Consider the following 24,188-nt stretch of genomic DNA (forward strand, 5'->3'; position numbering starts at 1 on the left):
CTAATCCAGATGCTGGTTTTCCCCCAGTTCTGTTGTCCTTCATCCAGACCACAGGCAGGTACCTGGTGTGGCTGTGCTCTTTTCAGTAGCTAGAGTTTACACAGGTCTCTCTATGGTAAGTAGTTCTCTGATTTAGCAGGTCCAGAACAGTACAGAATGTGGGAAGAAAATAAGGGACTCCCACGGAGTCTATTTGAATTTGCTAAGACTTCATTGCTATGTGCTGCGCCCTTCTTTGGGAGTAACACACCAGATGTGAACAGGGATAAGAGTATGCATGGGCTGGGCACCGGTGCTGCTCTTCAGGAGACTGCCATTTTTCCCCCCCTTACGCATATGTCTGTGTTCACATTTTGTTCCGAACCAAGAGATCCTCAAGATGTCTCCTAAATCTCACCCCAGAAACACCAGGAAGCATTTATTCGGCCCGGAGTCTGAAATGTGTCACAAAGCTGAGCTATTTAAGGTAGCATTTTTTGCCTCCAAGTACTTAAATTATCTTTCTTCTTTGATCTTAAAGACATACCAATTCCCAAATGGTGTCTTAACTCTGGGGCCACATTTAAGGTTCATTGACATCCCTCAGCTGTCTACAGGACATTGGGACTTTTTGTGTGTCCATAACAATAATTCTTATTGCTCAGGGCCAAAATCCTGCCATAGTGAGCAAGAGGTATGGAAGGTTAGAGCAGCCTTCTGGCCCATTGAGAGGAATGGGGAAGAGCTGTTGAGCTTTGACAAGTCCAAGAGCCAGTCACTTCTGAGAATATCCCAATAACAGAGCAAAGGATCGCGTTTTAGTGAATGCCTCGATTCACAGCCCTTTCGCAGAGAGTAAAAAGATTGGTTTTGAAAGCCGTGGCTCAAGGCTGTTGTTTAATAATGAGGATAATAAATATTGATATCATACTAATGTGTGTCCAAGTCATAAGCCTCAAAACAAATTATATTGCGGGAACAGGTTACCATGCATCAGCTGATCTGCGTTAATTGTCTATGTGCAATCTCTCTGCAGCAAACACAAGGTAATTTGAATTAGCAGGGGCAGTCCAAGATCATTAGGAACTAACAAGGACATCAGCATCTCCAGGTCATGTGCAGTAGCTCCTTGGGTCTGCTTTTGTGTTGGCACAGTTGTCCAGGCAATTTGTATTGCTGTGCGTGGAGTCAACCATTAAAGGAGGCTTTAGCGATTGATGTATGAGGAGGTTAAAAAGGGGCAACTACTCCAAAATTTGTATGGCCACACACATCATGCAGAGGATATGTTGAACAGTTTAGGGACGTGCATCTGTTTCATTTCTGACTCACGTTTGCAGAGCTGGAGGATTCGTTCCTTCGCCTCAAAGCAAATGCATCAGTCTAATAACAGCTGTTGTTGTACTCGCTAAATGCCATGTACAGTTTCCTCGGAACATTCTGCAAAAAGAAATTGTGAGAGTCAGTACTTGAAAGCCAAAAATTTTCATCTCCTGTGATATTCTTGCCCTTTCTTCCAGCCTCCTCTGTGTATTCATCTGCTTTGCATGTCAGATCTTGTCTTTCAGACTGTGAAGTCCTTCAGGAACGAATGACTTAAATGTCTTTTAAGTGACTTAAGCTGTCATTTAGGTTGCTTGCTATGCACCTTCTGAACTTCTGAACTAATTCAATTACACTTTTTTCATATGCCAGCACAACGCAAGTGTCTAACACCAACAGAATTACCTGTCTGTAAATTAAAAATCTTTGATATTTACCTGGATCATCTTGCAAGACTTGTCTGATTGACTCAATCCCTAGTAAAGCACAGTATCTTCTTTTAAAATCCCTGCTAATGGACTGGGAGAGTTTTTGATCGTAATTGGTATCTAGCAGTTGTTTGATGATGGAGTTCTATAGCAAGTGAGCTTTGCAGTTTCCTTTGTATTTCCCTTTCTAGGCTTCATAGCTTTTGTGCAATTTAGTATACTGTGACTTGGTTGCATTCTCTCTGATGTATCTTCTTGCGGCTTTTTCCCCCCTGTCTAGTTGTCTTGATAAATGTGGAAATACTATCACTGCAGATTGCAGTTTTCTCCTTTAAGTTATACCTTGTAGAATTTGCATAATGTATCTTAGTCAGAACACGAACTTGGACTTCAGGACTTAAAACAGATTGGGGTTTTAGAGTTTACTTTTACCCTAAGCTTCTTACATAGGCATTTAGTTAAATTTTTATGACAGTCTGTGAATTGGGCCTGAATCTGAATCCTCCCCAAGTGAGCAGAATGAGAGATAATGCTTACTCCAAGATAAAACATTAACATTTTTATTTATTTTTATACGAGGCTTCCTATTTCATTATGTAATACTCATCTGAAAGATGCTGTTCAGACATTTCTTCTTCCTCTTGTTCCTTCTTATATATCTCCTAACGCTTTCTGTCTTTCTGCTTTTTATTACTGTCTCTAATTTTAGTCAGCTGGCATGTATTTTAACCAGGGTAGAAGAAACCATAAGTAAATACTGACTGCACCCAACGAGATCTCTTTCTTGTTAGTGCTGTCACATGAACACTCTGAAACAACCCTAAAGAGACAATGAGACAAAAATAGTCTCTTCTGTTCTAACAAAGTTGTGAATGCCATAATGTTACTGAGTGTATATGCTGTACTGATATATCATAAACTGCCTGGGAGCATGTTGAATTTTTGTACTTGTTGAAATGCTTATTAATTTTTAAAGGGCTCTAAAAGTGAATTAGATGCTCCCTTTTTAATAGGCTCAACACAGTGGTTTATTTGGAATGAAAGTACTTGAATTAGCAGTCCAGCTGAATATTCCCACTTGATGAACATTCATTCATGCATGTAAAACATTTTTTAAAATGACATATACATGTATCTTGGGGGGGTTGTTTTTCTGTTTGTGTTTGGGGGGGATTGTTTGGGGTTTTTTTAAATATACACGTGTAGGAGGAGACCAAACCATCAGGGTCAAACAAGCACCTTCATTATTTATGCGCTGTGGTAGGTGATCAGCAACTCACAATTAAAATAGTTAATAAAAACGTAGCAGGGTAGAAAACTAGTATCTGTGTTTTGGTTTGTTTTCCTGCCCTGCAAGCTAAAAGTTTTAGTGTACTGTCTTTGCAAAGAAAGAAACAAGCTCTATAGTTCCTGTTGTCCATGAAAGAAATGCTGAATCTCTGTAGTAAACCACTCAACTGGTGGTTACATCTATGAATAACATCTTCAAAAACTAGCTGCCAACAGCAAACCCGTAAGTGCTCCAACTCATCCAAGCTTAGATTTGAGCCCATTATTTCTTTAAGTATGTTTGTAAAAGAAATACTAAGTCACCAAAAAGTCAATTGCCGCAGGTTTTTATTCTGTATTTCTTTTGTAGTTAATCCATAAGACTAATTGGCCTTTTGACAGAGTAGAAAATAGTGCTAAAGGAGGCCTTGAAATCCTTTAGTCCTTTTTAGTCCATTGCCACATCCCCACTAGGGTCTCTTCTGTCTGTCCTCTTTGAGAGAAACACTTGTCTATCCTGTTCTTACAAATCTTCAGTAACCAAGTTTTTTTTTTTTCCAAATCCTTCCTCAAGATACCCTTTTATTTTCACCCTCTAGGATTCGGTTACTTATCTGGGGATAATTTCTTTAGTATAAGTTTCTTTTAAAAATAAATAATTACCCAGAGGCCCATAAAGGGTAACTTACTTAATTTGCATGTCTTATTTTCTTAACGTACTCATTCCCTCCTGCCTCCCATGTAGGGTGTATCACACTCTAATAGTGCCTTGTTTCAAGGTAAGACTGTAAACTCTTTGGGGCAGAAATGGTGCCTGTTCAGTACTTAGTCTAGCCATGCTGCATCCTGGTAAGAGGCCTCTAGGCATTACCATATTTGAAATGTATAATAACCTGTCCAGGCAGATGAATTTCTAAAATGGCATAGATAAAAGGTAAATACTTAGATTGTTTGTCCACTGTGGACACTATTGCTGCATGAGGGCTACAACATTTAAAACAACAACAAATTTTGCTTAAAAAAAGGGGTATAGTTTGTGTAGCTTATTGATCCTTCCTTCAGACAAGAGGCTAATTGCAGGATTGTTTGATTGCTCAGCTAATGCTCTGACCAGCAGCACTTTACCATTTTCTCATGGGGAGTGCCAAGGTAGCTATATAAAGGGGCTGAAAATATTTGGGTGGGGTTTTGTTTTGTTTCAGCTGGGGACGTTTTAATACAAGTGCACCTGAGAGGCAGTCTTTGGGAACACTTGGTTCTGAATAGGTAATTGTTCATATTGAACTGGTTTGTATTTTTTCAAATGCCTGTAATTAACTAGACTTGAGAGGCAGAATGAATTGATTCTTTTTATGAATCATATTCTCTATCCCCTCTAGTTACAGACCAAGGTACCATCATATCAGGATGTGTGCAGACAAAACAAAAGGAAGTCCCAATTCCTGAAATCTGATTATATCTTTGTTTTCTTTTCCTAACTGGTAGATAATATACACTAACAGTCTACACCCTTCCTAGTAAAGACAACACAAAGATATCAAAAAAAAGAATTAATTTGAGGATAGATTTTTTTTTTTTTTAAATCAACAGAATCTGTGTCTTGGGAAAGAAATACTAATTTTTTGTCAGTAGTATGATTCCCCCCCCCCCCCAGTGGATGGTAAATGTAGCCTTTCACAAATCCAAATCTTTCTTGCATGTCAGAGCAAAGGACGTTGCAGCAGATAGTCAGTGCTGAGCCATGTGTTACTATGAACTGCTAAAAGTCACAATTGATAAAAAGCTGGTGTGCAGAACGTGACCAGGCTGAGAACTTTATTATAGAAATGTAAGACCTGCCAGCGTGGAGTATGTGGTCTGATCTGTTGTTCGCTGTGACAGAGACCAGTACCAGCCCCTCCTGAGTAATGACAGGCAAGAGTTATGCTTGCCAGCGTGCTTACCCCTTTTTTGCATCTCCGGGTAGGTCTTTGGGACTGCTTTATATATACTCCTGGACTTTATAAGCAGGAACTCAGATCTGGAGATGTTTTTGCCAGTCCTGGGAGGACACAAGCCCAGTCTGGAAGGTGCCACAGTCTTGACGCAAGTTCCACTGAGACCATGCAGTAGTTTCATGACATTGTTCTTTGCAAAATCATGGACACCCCTGTAATCTTTGTTTCTGTGACCTTATTTGCAAGTTCAGTAATTTAATTCTTTTCACTATAATCCCTGAGGATGTTTCTTTGCTCCTGATTGTTTTTCCTGCCCTTCTCCAATCCATTTCTAATTCAGAAAAATGGATATAGAGTAACAAGCCCTGTCCTGCAAAGCTGGGAGGTTTGTTTCATCTCTACTTCTCCCACCCTAAGAAAAACCTCTTCACAGGAGAATACAAATTCCCACAGCAGCAAGGTTTTGGATTTCAAGTGGCCAGAGCACGCAGCAATAGGAAATTCAGATCGAGTCTGAGAGCCGCATCCTGACTGGAGGTCATTGAGGCTATGGTGCTAAGACGGTTGCCTTCAAAGGAGGTCAGTCATCACCACTACTCATAGTAGTAAGTGGCACCTGTCTTACACAAACCTGCCTTCTGGCCAACAAAACAAGCTTTGGTATAGGGGGTAGAGTGGCGCAATATGATGTGGAGACCTACCTTCATTGTGTCCTTGGGCAGTTCTCTCTTCAGAGGCATCTGCCATTGCTGAGTAATTGGCTCAGCTACTTTGTAACTGACTATTTCTTTGTAGTGTGTAAATATTTATTTGCATAAATATTTCTTTACATAAATATTAATGCATATCACAGATCTATGAGGTGATAAATTAAAGGTGTCCCATAGGGATGTTTACAGCTCATTTGTTTGATGGATTATTTTTTTAAGGTTGAAAAGGGGTTTCTTCCTCCCTCCCTCCCCCTTTTCTTCCCAGAGATTGAGAGTGGATGAAAACGGTTTCAGATTGTTTATCCATAGAAACAATGTGATTTATCTGTAGTCTTGGTCTCTGAGAATGAGCAATGCAGAAAGCAGTTGTAATTTAATACTAAGCTGATGAGAGGTGCATTGATTTTTACAGCAGGTGAAGATTATGGAGGAGTAGCCTCTAGCATTACTTGTGGAGCAGGTAAGGGAACTGTCTAATTTTTTGCCCGGTGGTGACAGTATAGATTTTTTTTTTTTTTTAACACGACTCAGCAAAAATACTGTTCTACGGGCATCATAGCCAGCTGCTTTAGCTTTTGATTTCCAGTTAACATATCTCAACAGTTTTGCTATATCTAGGTCTTCTTTTTCCTGGGGACTGAGCATGTTGTTTATTTGCTCTTTTTTTTTGGAAGGAGAGAGAAAAGTAGTTTTATTTTTAGTTCATTGCAGGCACCTTGTGAATGTTTCATTTTCTCTTCCCCATTCAGTACACTTCTGTGATGGTCTGAGAACAGAAGAAACTCATTTTACTGATGGAATCTCACTGTTTTATTTGCAAATAACTTGAATTACTGCTGGGGAAGAGGGAAGGCGAGGAGAGCCAGGCATGTTCCTTGTTGTAGCTTTTCAACTCCACATGGTTTAAACTTAAACTTTTTCCTAAACTGCCACTCCCGCAGAACCTGTTGTTGAAAATAGTGGGGAATTCAGGCTTCTGTTTTCATTTGTGACTCAGCAAAGTTAACAGACTGTTAAATTACTGAAGCAGCTTTGATGCGATTTCCTGTGTGCAAGAAGTGGAGAAAGCCAAACCTATTACGTTACACATTACTGTTCGATGTAAAATAAAAGGTGCCGCTTTAGTCCCCAATTCCGAGTGAATATATCACTCCCATTTGCTTTCATTACAGTTACAGTGAGTACAGCAGAAGCAATCATTTAAATCCTATGTAATACAGCTCTCTTTGGGAGAGCAGTACTTACAGGTGCTGCAGAAAATAAGTTTCTCTTCGTAGAGGCAGGGGGAGGAGGCTGGCGGTATAAAAGAGCGCATCTTCAGGTAAAGCTAGCAACCCCTGCAAAGGCTCCTGAGGTGGTGGGGCCGGCCGTTGTTCACGAACCTTGGTCTAGCCCTGGCCCTGCTCCAAGCGCTTTGTTCTCTAAAGGTGCCCTGACAGGGACTTACCCTCCAGCACTGGAGCAGGCGATGCCTCCTTAGCTGTAAGAGAAAGTGCCCGATGCTGCTCAGCAGCCGAGGGAGAAATCTCCCCGAAAGTGGTATTGCTCTGTCGCAGTTATTGCGAGCTTTGACAGACCGTGATTTACTCGGTTGGTGCGACCAGGGCTTGTGCATCGTCCTCATGGTTGGCGGCGAGCGGCTGTGCCCTGCCCATTTCCCAGTGGTAGCTACATTGTGTGTTCGACTTTGTTTGCCCAGTTTAGGAGGCTGTTCTGCCTCTTAGCAGTGCTTTCCCCATCAGTGGTTACAAGCAGACTGAGAGGCTGAATGTTAGCAGTTTCGTTTTTTAAAAGATAAATATCTACAGTGTGAGACACTAATACTGCAGGGTCCAGATTTCTTAGCCTCTCATTCAGTATGCTCCATTTTGTCGTTCTTCAAGCATCCATGGGAGATACATATTAAAACTCTGATGAAATCAAAATCCAGCATGCAAAGACATCACAAATAATGTTATCCCTGAAGAAGGCTTTTCTCATTTTTTTCCTTCGGTTATTTTGAGGGAAACACTGCTCTCGTGGCACCAGCTGGCTGTCTATCTCTGTAAACCTTTTTTGCTGCTGTAAATCGGGATATACAGTGAAATTTTCTGTAGCGGAGGGAAGCCGGCAGTTGGGCGTCTGTTAATAGCCTGAAAGTAACTAATGAGGATGTGCAGTCGGAGCGATTGATTGAATAGCTGCAGTCCTGTGTGTTTCTTTTTCGCTCGCTCGCTCGCTTGCTCTCTGCAAGCTGTGGGAAGGGAGGGGGAACGGAGAGACCCAGCTTTCTCTTAAGTGGAAGTAGCACGGATCCCCAGGGCCAGGCGGCCAGAAATGGAAGTTTAAGCTGCATCTGTCTCTTGAAAGGAAAACGTCAGGAGTCAAAATGTCACTGTCTGGAGTCACGGCTTACTCCATTTCTTTAAGATTCAGAAGATAACAATGGACTTTCTGCTAGGCAGTGATTTTTTCCCTCCCCGTGTTGGGGGATGTTTTGTGAAGCTGGATTCCTTTAAGTCTGGCAATTGAGCCGGAGATGGGCAGCAGTTGTGATAAAGGTATCTGAATGTATACGTATGTGTATCTAGCTGTATATAAAAATGCATGTATGTACATTATATGTGTGTTTGTGTAGAGATTTTTGATAGTGTGTATACTTTATTATGCTATTATTCTAGTATTTATACTAGAAAAATATATAAGTGCGTCTTTTATTAATATTTGTGCTCATCAGATCAGCCTGCATGGATTTAAGATGCCAAAGTCATATCTTACTAAGGTCATACTGCCAGAATGAGGAGAAGTTGACCTATTTTTTTTATCTGCAGAGATATATATGTCATATTACCCAGGCAGTTACGAGTCTTCTGCTGGTTGCATGGTTTGAGCAAGTAGTGTGATCATATAAGACCAAACTTGGACCTTTGTCAAATTGCGTTCAGCTGTGACTAAAATTGAGCTTCCCTGTGTCTCGATTTTACTTATCTGTTAATTACTGCATTGCTTTTGTAAAAAAAAAATAAAATAAAATAAAAAAATTAAAGTTCTCTGAATACTATCTCATGAACAGTAATAGAATACTAAATATGTTTGGTTATTGATCTTTACCAGCATTTTTTTTATTTTAATTGCCTATTGCCTACAATCAAGTCAGATTCACAACCTTGAATCTGTCAGTGAAAGTGCCATTGTAATTTAGTAAGTAAATAAGATATAGAAAAATAAGTGAGTGTAATTCAGCAGTTTAGTAATGCACTTGAAACTTTGCTGAAGCGTCTGTCCTGTAGAGCATAAAACCTGACTATTCCCCACCCCCCAGCACCCATTCACCTTCTTTTTCTTCTCTTCCTTAGAGGTCCCAGCAGAGAGATCTCCTCGCAGACGGAGCATCTCCGGGACCAGCACCTCTGAGAAAACCAACTCCATGGATGCTTCGAATACTTCTCCTTTCAAAGTGCCAGTAAGTGTGCCTTTCCTGCAAAGGAGGAATTTTTCTCATTGAATAGGAGGAGGAGATTAAAATTTCACAGTCTATAACTAAGCTCGGGGGGGGGGGAGATGACTATTTAGTTAATATTTCTAGTTGATCAAGAGGTATTGCTATCAACTGTCATGTATTATCAATGAGACTTCTGGTAGATCCGTAACTTGCTTATTTTCATTGGATTAATCTAAAGTTGCAAATCGTGAAACATCAGTGTTAATGTGGGCAGCGACCTATATAAATACTTTTGAAGTCACCACCAGGGATTGCATTACATATTCAATTTTGACTAGGAAAAAAGTTCCTTTAGGTTGGTGATAGTATGTTATTTTTCCCTCATGTCAGTGAAGTACATAGAAAATTGAAATTACTTGATAGTTTACCTAGAAGCTGATGAAATTTCTGCAGGTGTGCTAATTGCTCTTTAGCTCTTCAGGTTTTGTTGTGAGTTCGGTTGGCTGCGAGTCTGCATGAGACTTTTTCAGCTAGAGTCCAGATTTTCTTGCATGTGTCAGTCTTTGGTCAGTGTATCCAAGAGCACAAAGGCCTTTCTATTATTAGACTGAGGGCAAATGCTTCAAGTTAAAATGAGGTGCTCAGTAATTTTTTTAACAGTATTTGTTTGTGTTTTAAAATATCTAACTTGAATATTGCAAATATTTTCATACCTCTCTTTATTTTTGGCAAGTAATCTGCCTACTAAAACCTGAGGAAAAACAGGAGAAGAATTATCTAGTGAACATTGGGGGGTTTGTATATTCTCTATGGACATGAGTACCATTTCTGTACATTAGTGTGTTGATGTTCTTGATTTGCTTTAGATAGTACTCATCCCTTTTAAGCACACTTCCTAGCTCACTTTACATCCAAATGTGTGTGCACTTGTTTTTTGATTATATCCTAACTTGTATCATTTTAAAAATAAAATAACAGCCAAGGATTTAATGAGACCTGTTTAAATTATAAAGGGATTAAGGTTGGTCAGAGTATATAGAATATATGGTGGTTAAAGCAACCTGTAAACTCGTGATTCATTGGAGTTGAAAAAGGGACTGAGGAAGCAGTAACTATACTGGGTACCCATACTTGGTCCCTTTTCTGAGTCATAGAGTAATACAGGTTGGAAGGGACCTCCAGAAGTCTCTGATCTATCCCCCTCTTCAAAGCTGGACCAACTTATATCAGGTTGCTCAGGGCATTCTCCAGTCAGCTGTTGAAAACATCCAAGGATGCAGATTGCGTAGCCTTGCTGGACAACCTGTTCTGATGTTTGACTATCCTTATTGTGAAGAATATTTCTTTTGTAAAGGCTTTCTTGTCAGAACAAAACTTGAACTTCTAATGTCTATTGAAAGACCATGAATCACATTTTCCTCTAGTTCAAAAAAAATATCTGAAGTAGCAGTTAAAGCTGAATATAGTGCTTAGCCTTGAGAAGAGAAAGCTCAGAGGGAAGCCTTAGCAATGTGTATAAATACCTGATGGAAGGGAATAAAGATAATGGAGCCAGGCTCTTTGGGCAAGAGGCAGTGAACACAAATTGAAAGAAAATCCATTTGAACGTAAGAAAAACCTTTTTTCACTGTGAGGGTGATCAAACACTGGAACAGGTTGCCTGGAGAGGTTGTAGAGTCTCCATTCTTGGAGATATATTCAAAAGCAGACTGGACCCATGGTCCTAAGCATCGTGCTCTAGTTTACCTGCTTTGAGCCGGGGGGTTGGACTACACAATCTCCAGAGGTGCCTTCCTACCTCAGCTGTTCTGTGATTCTATGAACTATCCTCTGTCACTTCAATGACCTGTTTTCTGGGTGGTACTTGGGGGGGGAAAAAGGGTCTTGGTCTAGTTGCCTGTGAAGGTGTCACAAGAATATTCTGTTACGTCAAGTTCTGAGTTTTTTATGCTGAGCCCATGGTCCACACAGTTCCAGGTGGATTTCTGAACTCGGAAAGCCTTGAAAAGTCCTAGCTATTCTTCATTTATAAGAAATTCTCTGTCATCTTTTGTCTTCATCTACAAGTAATTGCCCTAGCCTTTAGATGTATACATGCGTTGTCATAGTCTTTGTCTAACTGCAAGCTACATATCAGAAGCATTTGATTACTATCTGTATTGTTTATTTTATATGCCTCCTTTTTTCTTTGTTCCTCATTTTTGTACTTTTAAAATGTTGATCCTCTCTTTTAAGTAATGTTTTAATGTTCCTCTAATTCTTCTCTAATAAGTTCTCTAATACTTCTTAGCTCCTGCTCCCTTTCAAAACAAGAACCTTGCAGAATGTTTCTCATTTCCCCTGCAGTGTATTGGGCTTTTAGGACTCTGGCAAATAAGCTCAGGAAGCAGTACATGGCTGTCTTTCTTGGGCATAAACCAGCAAAAAAAATAGAAGCTATTTGTGCCACGTGTAGCTGGTAGTATGCTTCTTTGTCTGCCTGGCCACCTGTACACCCAGGAGCATAATGCACCCTCCTGTCTTTCTCATAGGGACAAAGCTTTTGGCTTTGTAGGTTTTGCTCAGAATAACCCATTTGTATGCTGTTACTCCTTAGCAGGTTGCGGTGCAGGTAGGGGCTGAGATCACACTGTTTTAAAACATGCCAACTTCTGATCTGTTTAAAAGAGCAAGCTGCAATTAGAAGTCAGATTGCTTAAGAATACAGATGAGCTGAAGCCAAAACTACTGAAATAAAATACCCTGTTAACTTTGTGGATTGGCACACATCTAATAGGTGGGTGATAAGATGGGGAAAGAATCATGTTTCTTCCTTTGATTTATATTAAGAATTTCCCAGCTCTCAGAAGTAGGTAAGATGACTTGGGCGCCTCTCAGAAGTCTCAGATCAGTGGTCTGAGAAGAGCTTCAAATGAAGGATGTAAGGGGTGCCTATAACAGCTTTAAATTTGTGTGTGTGTGTGAGGTCATCTTTATTTGACAGGATTTATTGTACATATAAAGGGGATTAATAATAAGAGAACTTGCATTTTTGTTTTTCCAAACTTTGACACCAACAGTACAGGTTGGAGGGCTACAGCCAGCTGCAGTGTAGTGCTGTCTCAGTTATTCTTTCCGTGGACCTGACTCTGTGCCATACCTCTTCTACTCACTGCTTGGATTTCTAACAGAAAGCAGCTTAAGGCAGGGGACAGCTTAACCTTCTTCCATACTGATGGAAAATTATGCTGAGACTTTCATAATAAGTTGCTTTTACAGCTTTTTAAGTTTGCCACTCAGAAAAGCTATTTAAAAGCTGTCTTCTCAATAGGGCAGTGGCTTCCAGCATGTTCTGTGCAGGTTTTTTTTTTTCTTTCAAACACCAGGCAGTGGTACTCACTCAGAACAAAGCATCTGTTTTATTAATACTGCTAATTGGCATTTCTTTAGCATCTGGAATTTTGATTCATAACAGCATAATGGCCTTTAAGCGAACATTTCCTTGACAAGACATTAAGTAGTCTCTTCAGTAGCAGTGGTCAATGAAGGATTTCTTTTAAGGGGCTGATGTGTAAAGTTCAGGAGACTTACCTTCCTACCTCCTGCATGTGCACTGGAGGAAAAGACATATGTTTAAATTTACTATTGTGTGAAAATTGTAGAATTTCAGTAGTTATAAACATACCTTTTCTCAGGATTAACCGCTACATGGACCAGCATGTAGAATGTGTTTGTTCTGGTTATCTCCCACTAAGGGGGACAAAGTGGATTCTGCTGATGCTTACATTGCACAGCACAAGCCATACATACAGAGGTAAGAGCTCTTGGTGCTTGTCCTTTCTTCCCCATTCTTGTCCTTTCCTTCCCCATTTCCCCAAATATTATTGCCTGCAGTTAAAACATTAGTCTCCATCTAGGTTCAGTTGTGTTACTTGCCATTTGAGAATTTCCAAGCATATCTGGGAGGAATATTGAGAGAGAACGGAAGGACACGAAAGGTAGGAAAATTGAGATGAGGAAGCGTGTAAGTGTGTCTTCTCACATATAGACAGATGTGTGCTGTTTATAGATATGCGTATATAGGAAAAGTCATATTTTTAATAATGAATATTATTTGACTGAACAAATAGGAAGGCAGACGGAACTGGCTAGAAGTAGGTATTGTGACGCATAGGTGGGCGAGAAACCAGCTTTTCCCTTCCCACACACACTATGTCCTGGCAGAGTCTCAGTCTCAGTGCATCCTGTTCCCTACTGTTGCACTGTTGAGCCCCAGTAGCACTGTGGCAACCTACCATATTCTCTCGTTGCTCTGCCATTGGAATTGAGGGACTGGGGTAAATATGAGATGATCAAAATCTTCAAACCTCCTGCAGTGGCAGGGTAGAGAGGAATTGCTAAACCACTCTTCAGACTCACATTGCACTCTCCAATTTTTGTTTCTTTGGGGTAGGGTTGTTAGTGAGTTGTTATTACAAATAATATATGATTCATCCATGTCTGCTGGCTATTAGAAATAAAAGACGAGAAAGAGGCAAAGAAGCAAGTGCAAATGAGATAGGAAGGTCAAAACACAATCTATGAAGTAAATAAAATTATTTTTGTAGGATCCCTGTGTGAATATGATGGGAAGACTGATACAGATTGCCTTCCTTGGTTTGTTTCTAGTCAAGAGTATAATTGGATCTATAGAAATACTGTCTGCCTCTTTGCTCTTTAAGAGTACAGCTAAATGGAACAGAAGACAATGCAGCCAGCCTAAGTGAAGGTCAAAGCTTGATGAGATCTCACGGCTGCCCAGCCTCATCTTTTATGCAGTCAGCAAGATTGTTGCTTCTCCAGAGCACTGCTCCGCTACCGTCATGCTGCCAGGTTAGGACAAGTCTAATCTTTTCTGGCCATGTGACCTGATGGCATACAAGTACATATTTTTAATTCTGCATTAGCACCAATGCAGAGATGGAATTCTTGATTTACATTAATGTGAGGCATCGTGGCATGCTTCATGAAAAACTGCTCAAATCTGTCGTCCCTATTGTAAGATTAATATTTTTCCTTCCACTTTCCACTCTTTTCTTACCATAACACATTTGCTTTAATCTTCTTTAATTTTTTATTATTTTCCTGTGATGTGATGGGTTACGTATGCTGGCTATTATTCCACAGATTTTGTGTTGGAAGGCATAAATGGGTGACTGGCTATCTCCCAGATGCTCACCCCGTTCTCATCCTTATCTTTATTCTGGGATAGTACTGTTCATAGGCTCTGAAACCTTCACAATATTTTTCTGCCAAAGCAGATTTGTTCGTTACATCAAACTTTAGCATTGAGTCAGATGATGGGTATATCCAGTCTGTGCCACCGTCTGGTAGACCACAACAGCAGGAACATTTTTCTCATGTTTGCTGTAAACTTGACTTTATCTAATTCCCCTGCAATTAATGTAGGGGAACTATGAATGTATATAGCTTTAAACACTGGTCACATTCCAGTCGTCCTTAGTTTAATAGTATTTAAATGTGTACCAACTCATTCTATTCTTCATCTCCAAATCATGGCTTAGTCAAGTTATGCAGAGTTTAATTAATGCATCCTCTGCAAATCAGTCCTTCTGCCCCTTTTATCACTTTTCTTGCTCTTTTGTTTTTAATTCCCTTCAATTGATTCTCCCAAGTTCTGGTACTAAAGTTCACAGGAATGTGTGTTATCAGTTTCTAATTGCTCACAACCCTTTGTGTTATTTCTCTGTCCTCCCTGGCCCTCACTTCACCTCCTAATTTAATATAGCTCAGTGTAATTAATGTGCTGCTTAACTTTTCTTCCAGATCATTAACAAAGATGTTAAACAGAAGCAGTCACGCCACTATCCCCACCACATCCCATTGGACCCTTTCTTCTACCTTGATACCTTATCACTTGCCGTAATTACTCTTTTTAGATATTCCTGCAGCCAGTTCTTAGGTTTGTGTTACTAGCTTTGACAAAGTTAATTTCCATTAATTTTTCTAATTAGTATATATGTTGTATTATCTAAAGGCATTCTGAAGTGTTGGGCTGTGCTTACTGGCTGTGTGCCAGGGGACTAAAGAGCCAGGGTCGTGAAAGTTATTGCCTCCTTCCCGACATGAGGGAAAGACAAAAATGCAGCCACTTGAATCCTAGCGAGGTAGGCTCAAGGCCATCGCTTCTCCACATACTTCACCAGCTGCAGCCAGTGTGTTGACAAACTGTTGTTTGATTAAACACACCGATAGACTCAGGTGACCTGTTTCTTAGAATATTTATTATCACCGTTGTTTTGTTGTTCTGTAGAGAGACTTCTGACCTCTATTCCTTAATTCCTGGATACGGCGTTTTAAGGATGCTCTTATGCTAGTGCCTGTTGTGGACAGCTCCCATGAAGGCAGCCAGGCTCTGCAGCCAGGCTCTGCTCCCAGTCGCGTCCATACTAAACACCTTGCTGAACTGGGATCTGAAAAGCTGATGCAGCTCTCCCCAGCTATCTGGTAGCTCTTGTTTCTTCATGAATTTTTTAGTATGATTCCCAGTGACTTGGAAATTTGATTCCTTTAGTACTTTTGACTGCATATCGCGCAGAGTACATGCAATCTTACGATACATTTTATTAATAGATGCATTATCAATATATTCCTGTTGTGGTATCCTCTCCATTTCCTTGGTTTTCTTATTACTGTTCTTAAACTCGTTCATCCTATTCTGCATCCCTCCTGTGGCTGTAGACAGTTTTTAATTGGAAAGTTGAAATTGTTATGTGGCCAAATCTGCAGTGCTGTCCCATCAGGGGAAAAATATCTTCCTGATCCTTGCTGTTGATCAGCTTGTGTCCTGAAGCATGATAATTGCTCACTCTTGTTATTTTTAAACCTGACTAATGCAGCTACATATGTTGTTCTTCCTTATATAAACACATAATCCTTTTTTAATCTTGCTGAAAAAAATTGTCTGTATAATATCTTGTGGTAGAGAATTCTATGGGCTGATTTATAGATAGCATTAGAAAAGGTCTCCTGACAATCAGTTAAATGTGCTGCCTCTCACATTAAATTGCCCCTTGGTTTTCTTATGTAATAGGGTGCATGGGGAGCTTAGTTAATTTCCATTCTATTTGTTTTATACATCTATAATCCCTTCTTGCTTTTGTTTCTAAAATAAATAGTCAGTCTTTAAAACATATCATTTGTAAATCCCCCTCTTGTCTGCCTTTAATCAGTTTATACTTCTGGAGTTTAGTTTTGTTCTAGTTTTCTTGCTGAGATGAGGAGATCAGAAGGGAGTGGTGCATTACTGTGAAAGCTATGGCAGCTTTACATAACACCACTTTACTTTTATTGTGCTTTATCCCTTGTTTATACATTCAAACATGTGTTTTACTGTTCTCTGCCTGTGCACAAACCACCTCTTCAGTGACATAGTGCCAGGCTTTTTGGATGAGATGGTGGAATTTGACTGTTGTAAGTCACTGTCTTGTTCTTTATATTGCCACCAAGGTGTATGTATAGTTGTCTTCATCTGCTTTTATACTGTGTGAGTGGCTGAGAGCCTTTTCAAAGGTAGTCACTACTAATATTTTAATAATGAGTGTTACTGGGCTCATAAGCAAACTTCTTCAGCCTCTTGCTAGTTATATTGGGGTTTTGTGGTTCTACATGGGATAGTAAACTTCACCATGTTTGCTCCTAATCCCCGGAATATCCTGCTAGTTTTATCTTTCCATTTTATGACCTGGCTATCTTCCCCTGCTGCTTTGCTTCCCACAGCTTTACAACATTACTGGCACAGGAGAGCATTTTCAATGGGCTACAATCTTTTTTTCTTGATGGCTGCTTGTGAGCAACTTAAGAAATAAAATGCTTTGTGTACTAACAGTGCACAGTAGCTGGGAGGCAGTTCTGCTGCTGTCCATAGTCGCTTGAGTGTTATCTTTGTACCCATCCAATCCTTCCCCTCACAGAGAACAAGTCTCATTGCTCTGTAAATGAAGTTACCCACCTGCTGTTGTTAATAATGCATTAGTGCTCCTCATTGAGAATTATAGATGTGCAAGATGCGTTGCAAGCCTCCAAAAGGCAATGTGTTTGTCCCCAGAAATACCTAATGTAGGTAACGGTGCTGCAAACCACAGCACTGTATGTAAGATGAACCTTTATTGTCACCCATTTTACCCTGGGTTTTGTGCTTTGAAACTTCCACCAATACTGTTGCATTTTATTGATGGCTAATTCACATTACAGTTGTATATAGTTTTATTAGTTCATGGTTGAATTAACCTTTCACTTTCAAAACAGCAGAGACAATCATTATTTATTATGCATGGGCTGTTCTCTCCAATGTGGAGAATCAGTGCGTCTATAGGGAGCAATAGTTAGAGTTGAGTAGTCCATACTTCGGCTGGCTTTAAATTTGTTGGGCAGTTCATGTGCTGCTCTTCTGACATTAAGGATGGTCAGACAGTTGTCATCTTTGGCATGGAGCGAGCATTTCCTGAAGCCAAAGCTGCCCTGAACAGTGGCCATCCCTGAGTTTAAAATACTTGGGGATCAGAGTTTCTATACCTTCCCTGTGCAGCTATGGAGGGAAGTTACAAAAGCCTGCTGAATTTATCACTTCTCCTGTGGCGATTTCTTCTTGGCAGAATGAGAGAGATGAGTTGCTTAACTTCCAAATGAGATGAATAGAATTCTCAGTGGAATTGAATTATTTTTAGATGTTGTATCATTGGGATTTCTTACCCCAGTGTTCGATGCTTTTGGCTGAGATGATGAACCTGCTCTGAACGTATTCCACATGATTGAGTGTGTGCTTGTACTCTCTCTCTGCCCCTGTCTCTCTGTTCCATCCCTGTTCCCCTAAACCTGTGATTCTGAGGAGAATTTGTACTGAGCTTTGTTCCATTAGGTGTGGACCATCAAATCTGTCTCTTGAAGGATTGAGGCACAATTCTTCTACAGTTATCCTCTCACTGGACTCCTCCTAAAATACTGCATTTACACAGTACTGATTTTTTCAAATTTCATCCTAGCTAATTTATCCTACCAAATATTTTGTACTTTTTTCATTAAGAACATAGTCTCATAATTTCTGGCAGCTTGGGTTTTGTCTGAGGGTGTTTGTTTAAGCACTAAAATTCCCACTGGTTTTAAAAATGTTCCATGACGATTCTTAAAGCTCAGACCCTTCATTACATTTAGGTGTAAGAACCAAACAGCAGTGTATTTTGTGTTGAAATAAGTGTTTAAGTAAGGAGGGGACTAGTATTTAAGTAAGGGGGGGTGTCTTTTTAATGGTACAAGCTACAGTTATTAGCATTGGGAGGGATTTCTTCTCTAAAGAAGGAAAAGAAAAAGACCTTTCAGTTAGATGGTATTGTTGCAGATAGAATTTTATTTTTCATCACTACATCTTTTTAATATCTGCATTGAGTATTTAAAAGTATTTCCTTTGGCAAATGGAAGTCTAAAAGCTCTGCACAGTTCTGGCACGAGTGAATTTTTCATGCTGCTCCCAGGTTGTCCATCTGTAAGCACTGGTCCTGTATGAACTGCCAGCAAGGTGCAGAGAGCAGGTATTGCAAATGTTTTCAAGTCTTTTGAGGATGACCAATAAGTACACTCTTTGTTTGAATAATATTTATCTTTAAGTATGTTCTTACCCTTTTTTTTTTTTTTTTTTAATAGTCAGCTCTGGATAGACTTATTCAACCCCAGATAGCATATTTATTTCATTAGGGGATAGATTATGTTCAGTCAAACCAAGAACATGTTTCACTAATGTTAAAGCAATGCCAATTTAAAATTGTTCATGCACACAAAAATGAATATTCACGGTCCCTCTCTGAGTGGGATTTGGAATGATTCAATACAAATACTTTTGGATCCCTGCTGAATTGGGTCAGCTTTGTCTTATTTGCCCTTAAGGGGAGAAAAACATGTTACTTCATGTTTGCAATTTGAGTAGCCTGAGAGGTACTGGAATGAAGCCAGGGTCCACCAGATCTGAATCCCTGTAGCTGGGTTTGTTACCTTTTATGCTGAGAGGTCAGAATATATGAAAGTGCCTTTGAAAGTGCTGTACATCTTCTACTTGAATTCCAGCAATAGCCCCAGGAGAAGCCCAAGAGCATATATTGATTACGGGTTTGGTTTTTGGTTTTTTTTTTGTTTTTTTTTTTCAAAGGCACTTATTCAATACCAGGACCAAGAAAAGTGCAGGAACATGGGTAGCGTTTGAGTGGCACACACAGCTAAAAACACTTTCGACAGTACCTTTTCCCCCAGCATGCTATGTAGATTTGTGGGGTTTCTTTTCTTGTAGTATCTAGATATCAGGCCTTTTCTTTTCTGCTTTATTTCCTATTTCAGGAGAATATAGCCGCTTTCACCCCCGAGGAACCTGCTGGCTGGCAAGCCTCAGAAATTGAAGGGCAGCCTGAAGTGTAGCACTCCCTTCAGATGCAGAAAACAGATTCCCTCTTCCTTTGTCCCCTGCAGCACCATCCCACAGGGCATCCCAATTTCTCTGTGCTGCCTGTGGACAGGCATGTGTCAGGCTCTGGTGTGTCTGAGCAGGTTGTTTCCTACACAAGTATTTGGGAGAGGACGATCTGCATGTGCTGGAAAGATCCTACAGCCAGCATCAGGTATGAGTAAGCTTTTAGTAACATAGCACCATCCAAATCTCAATGGAAGAGTGGAGACAGGCCATCTTGCTGTATTTGCTGAAGATGTCATGGGTGTGCGCCTAAGGAACTGTGGATTTGGTGGGATTTTTTTTTTACACTTGACAACTGAGCAGGACTCACTTGGTCATCAAAAGAAGCAGAGTGAGAACGAGTGTGAGGAGAGAGAGAACCCACCTACCAGTGTGTATGGAGAAGGGAATTGTGCAGTTTCGAGAAGGGTTAGGATGCAGGAGTGAATTGTGTGGAAGAAGAGGGACCAACTGAACATAAAGGGACCAAGAATAACAGAATGAGGAAAGGCAGAGTTGGGTTGAAGGTGTGCTTATTTAAAAGGAAGAAGATACATTTTGTTTCAAAAGGAGCACTGGAAGTATGGGAACATAAAGGCAAATACGAGACTGGAAAATTGGTTTAGAGATGCTTGCAGTGTATGTCTTGAACCTGACCAAATGCAGGCTTTTCTGTTTGGAAGCAGCTTCTTTTCCAACAATTAATCTGGCATCCACTGATGAGAAGAGGGTGATAGCCCTTTCCTTTGAATACTGTAGAATCACACAGCAGCCCAGGTTGGAAGGGACCTCAAAAGATCACTTGGTCCAACCTTTTGTGGGAAAGGGAGCCTACATGCAATTATGCAGCACCCTGTCCAATTGTAGATAAACCTCATTTTCTTCCTGAAGAGGTGAAAGAGATGTGAGATTTTTCAGACTAAAAGATTACAGATAAAGTCATTTTTTGTTGTGATGGCTGAGTCACCTGGAGCCAATAAACCACTCTTGCTTTGTCGGTGTTCTGCATAGGAAAGGAGACCTTGTTTGTCTCCAGTTTGCTGATTTCTGTATTACAGGAGGCAGCTGTGGGCAACATTTGTCACCTGTCCCACATGCAGCTTGTCGAGGCTTGCCTTGCAAATGTGTTCAAAATTAGCTGTACTCAACTTCTATCCTAGCAAAACTGGGATGATGGGAGAGAGGGCTGGCCCTAGCTGGCTATCACTGTCACTAGACCTGTACTAAAGTAAGGCTGTAGGTCTGCTGGTTCAACCCACACCAAAAGAACATTCACTTTGAGCAAATTCTACCAGCCTATAACCAGTCTATAACATTCTTAACAAACGTGGTTTCACTCACATGTTTTGGTAAATCTCCCAACAGCAGTGCACAGGGTACAGTGGCTCTGTGCAGCTGTTCTATGAAGGAGCAGAACAGATTCGGCAAGTAAAATGGTGCTTAATCCTATTGGTTTAAGAACCTCTGTATTTGCTTTGATCATGCCAAAGAATGTGTGTGCATGTATGTCTGCAAGCCCTGGAAATATTTTGACACAATATGGTTTATTTAAAATATATATTATGCTCAAAGTAATTTAAAGGGCTATGGGAGAAAAATCAAACGTGCAGGTATTGAAATATTTCTGTGATTGCCCCACATGTACAGATGCACATACCCCTTTATATATCAGTGGTCAGATGTACTCATGTTACACTACTGGTAATACAGCAGTAGCTCTTGATGATATCTACAAGGACAGAACTATGAGGAGAGGCTGAGGGCTGCTTTATCTGGGAAAGAAAAGGCTAAGGGGCGATATAAGGCAGCCTACTGCAATGGAGAGGGGAATTACAAAGATGATTGAGCCAAACTTTTCCCCATAGTGGCAGATGCTATAATGAGGCAGCAGCTGCAGGCTGCTGCTTGGGAGGTTTTTGTTGAACACAAGGAAAATTTTTCTCACTGGAAGGGTAATGCAGCACTGGACTGAGTTGCCCAGAGAGGTGGTAAAATCTCCATCACCAGAGGTTTTCAAGACTTAGCTAGACAGAGTTAGGCTGACCTAGCGTTGGCAGTACACCCACATCGAGCAGGAGGCAGGCTAGATGATCCCCAGAGGCTCCCTCCAACTAATGTGTCTTTGGTCTGCAGTTGTTTGGTGAACAATTGTAGTTGAGAAGACAGATTTCTTGAAGACTGACTATTTTTAGATCACAGGTAGTGTTTTGAGTTGAGTTTTGCTTCAAAGCAATACCAGGACTGATATCTACAGTCACTAGTATTTGAAATCTTCTAAATTTTTCATGGCGTGTAAAGGGGAGGTAGGAACAAATACTGATATCTAAGACTACTCCTTATTAAATGATCATTGTGGGGTTTTGGGTCTATTGTATTAGTTGGAATTCATTGAAGTGCACCTGTAATGTGAGTAGTGCTAATTACTGCAATTTGAAGCTATCGCATACTGGAACTGTCATGGACAGTCTAGCCCTGCCTTTCTTCCTGCTTAGAGGAATCCCAATACGGCACGTTCTGTAATCGTCATCAGCGGGAATCAGTGCTGAGTTTGGACTCAGTGACAGTGCATTGATTGATTTTATTACTGGCATCAGTTTCCCTGTTTCACTTCTTGTTTTAGGGCTTCTTCAGTAAACGTCTGAAAGGGTCCATCAAGAGGACAAAGAGTCAGTCAAAGCTGGACAGGAACACAAGTTTCCGTCTGCCATCTCTCCGCAATGCTGATGACAGGTAAGATTCAATGCATCTCCCAAAACAATCTCTCCTCACCCAGAGGCACTTCACAAAATCCACATGCAGCATACGTATGCACTCACAGAATGAGAGCAAGGAAGGGCATTTATTGTTAAACTGGCAGATGGGTGGTTTTTGGGCTGACTCTACTATGTTACAAGTGACTTAGTATACAATGTATCACTGACACAGGACTGAAGACTTTCACTGCTCTTAACAGCTGATGAAAAGTTCAGGATAAGCATATGGACTCAAATACCTTTTTCTGCATCTGTTTCAAATGAGCTGCAGACTTTAAATTTCATGATACAAAACCATTGGATTGATCAGCTCTAAAGAAACTTGCCTTGATGCATGCAATTCTTATCCACAGATCAGTGCAGTGGCCAATATGAAGGATTATGCTGGTGCAAGCAGATGACTTCAGCTAGCACTCACAAAGCACAGAGACGTACAGTGCAGTTCAGGCACATTAAGAATCCTTGCTAATGTCAGTCAATTGTATAGTTACTGCAGCGTTACTACAATGAACAGACGGTCTGTTTTGCAGAAAACTGGAAAACTCAGTAACTTCTGACTATCTTAGAGCTCCATTTGGTATATTCTTGCTTGTTTAGTTTCTGGCTGGCAGTTCAGGCTGGGAATGGATTGTATATGAGGCAGGCAAAAGCTCATACACAGAGTTTTTCCTAACTATTTGTAAAGTCTCTTGGTTGTTTTCATTAAACATTACTCTCTGTTACATTCCACAGTAGCCCAGCAGGAGAACTAGACTGAATGAAAAACAGGTTGCCCTGTACTTAAGGCCACGGCAGGCTTCTGTGATTTTACATTGTTTAGTGCATTTTCACTTCTCCTTTAGCTGAGTTGAATTCATTAGTTTTATCTGTCATGCTGTGCTGCTTCAATCAATGGTGCTCTCTTCTCCATCTAAAAAGCAGCATCATAAAATCTTGGAGATAGCAAGGCTTTAGATGTTAGAGGTCTTGTTAACTTCAGGAGTTACAGAAAAGACTGCTGCATACCAAATATGACTAACGATGTGGATGATGTTGCTCCTATAGTCAGTAATGTCCACCCAGTCTGTTTTGAGTCAAGTTTTGTTATAAATCCCTATTTTCAGAGATCTGCAACATGGCTATAAAAAGCAACTCAGCATAAGCATGTTAAATAATGCCACCATGTGATAAAGTACCTGTTATTTTTACCATTGTTTGTAACCAGCTTTGCTTGAAGTTTTGGAATGCAAAAATCTCTTTGCCATAAATAATGTATTTGACTTTCCTTAACTTTTGGTACTCATGGTAAATGTCATAGAATCATAGAATGCTTTGGGTTGGAAGGGACCTTTTTAGAGGTCACCTAGCCCAACCCCCCTGCAGGGAGCAGGGACAGCTTTAACTAGACCAGGTTGCTCAGAGCCCCATCCAACCTGACCTTGAATGTTTCGAAGGATGGAGCCTCCACTACCTCTCTGGGCAATCTGTTCCTGTGCTTCACCACCCTCATTGTAAAACATTTCTTTCTTATGTCTAGTCTAAATCTATTCTTCTTTAGTTTAAATCCATTATTCCTTGTCCTGTCACAACAGGCCTTGCTAAAAAGACTGTCCCCATCTTTCCTATAGGCCCCCTTTAAGTACTGAAAGGCCACAATAAGGTCTCCTCGCAGCCTTCTCTTCTCCAGGCTGAACAACCCCAAGTTGCTCAGCCTGTCCTCATAGGAGAGGTGCTCCAGCCCTCGAACCATTTTTGTGCCCCTCCTCTGGACCCGCTCCAGCAGGTCCATGTCCTTCTTGTGCTGAGGGCTCCAGAGCTGGACGCAGCACTCCAGTTGGGGTCTCACCAGAGCAGAGTAGAGGGACAGAATCACCTCCCTCGACCTGCTGGCCATGCTGCTTTTGATGCAGCCCAGGATACG

The 24,188-nt window shown here is 40.6% G+C and overlaps 1 protein-coding gene across 1 annotated transcript in view; it reads left to right on the plus strand.

The window, feature by feature from the left end:
- Positions 1-24,188, plus strand: part of RASAL2 (RAS protein activator like 2) — a 126,486-nt gene that overhangs the window by 65,673 nt on the left and 36,625 nt on the right. The window contains exons 4-5 of the mRNA XM_075711150.1: positions 8,982-9,088; positions 22,156-22,265. Coding sequence (XP_075567265.1) covers positions 8,982-9,088; positions 22,156-22,265 — 217 coding nt within the window. The remainder of the gene's footprint in view (positions 1-8,981; positions 9,089-22,155; positions 22,266-24,188) is intronic.

This window comes from Pelecanus crispus, chromosome 5 (genome assembly GCF_030463565.1).
Source record: "Pelecanus crispus isolate bPelCri1 chromosome 5, bPelCri1.pri, whole genome shotgun sequence".
Lineage (NCBI taxonomy): Eukaryota > Metazoa > Chordata > Aves > Pelecaniformes > Pelecanidae > Pelecanus > Pelecanus crispus.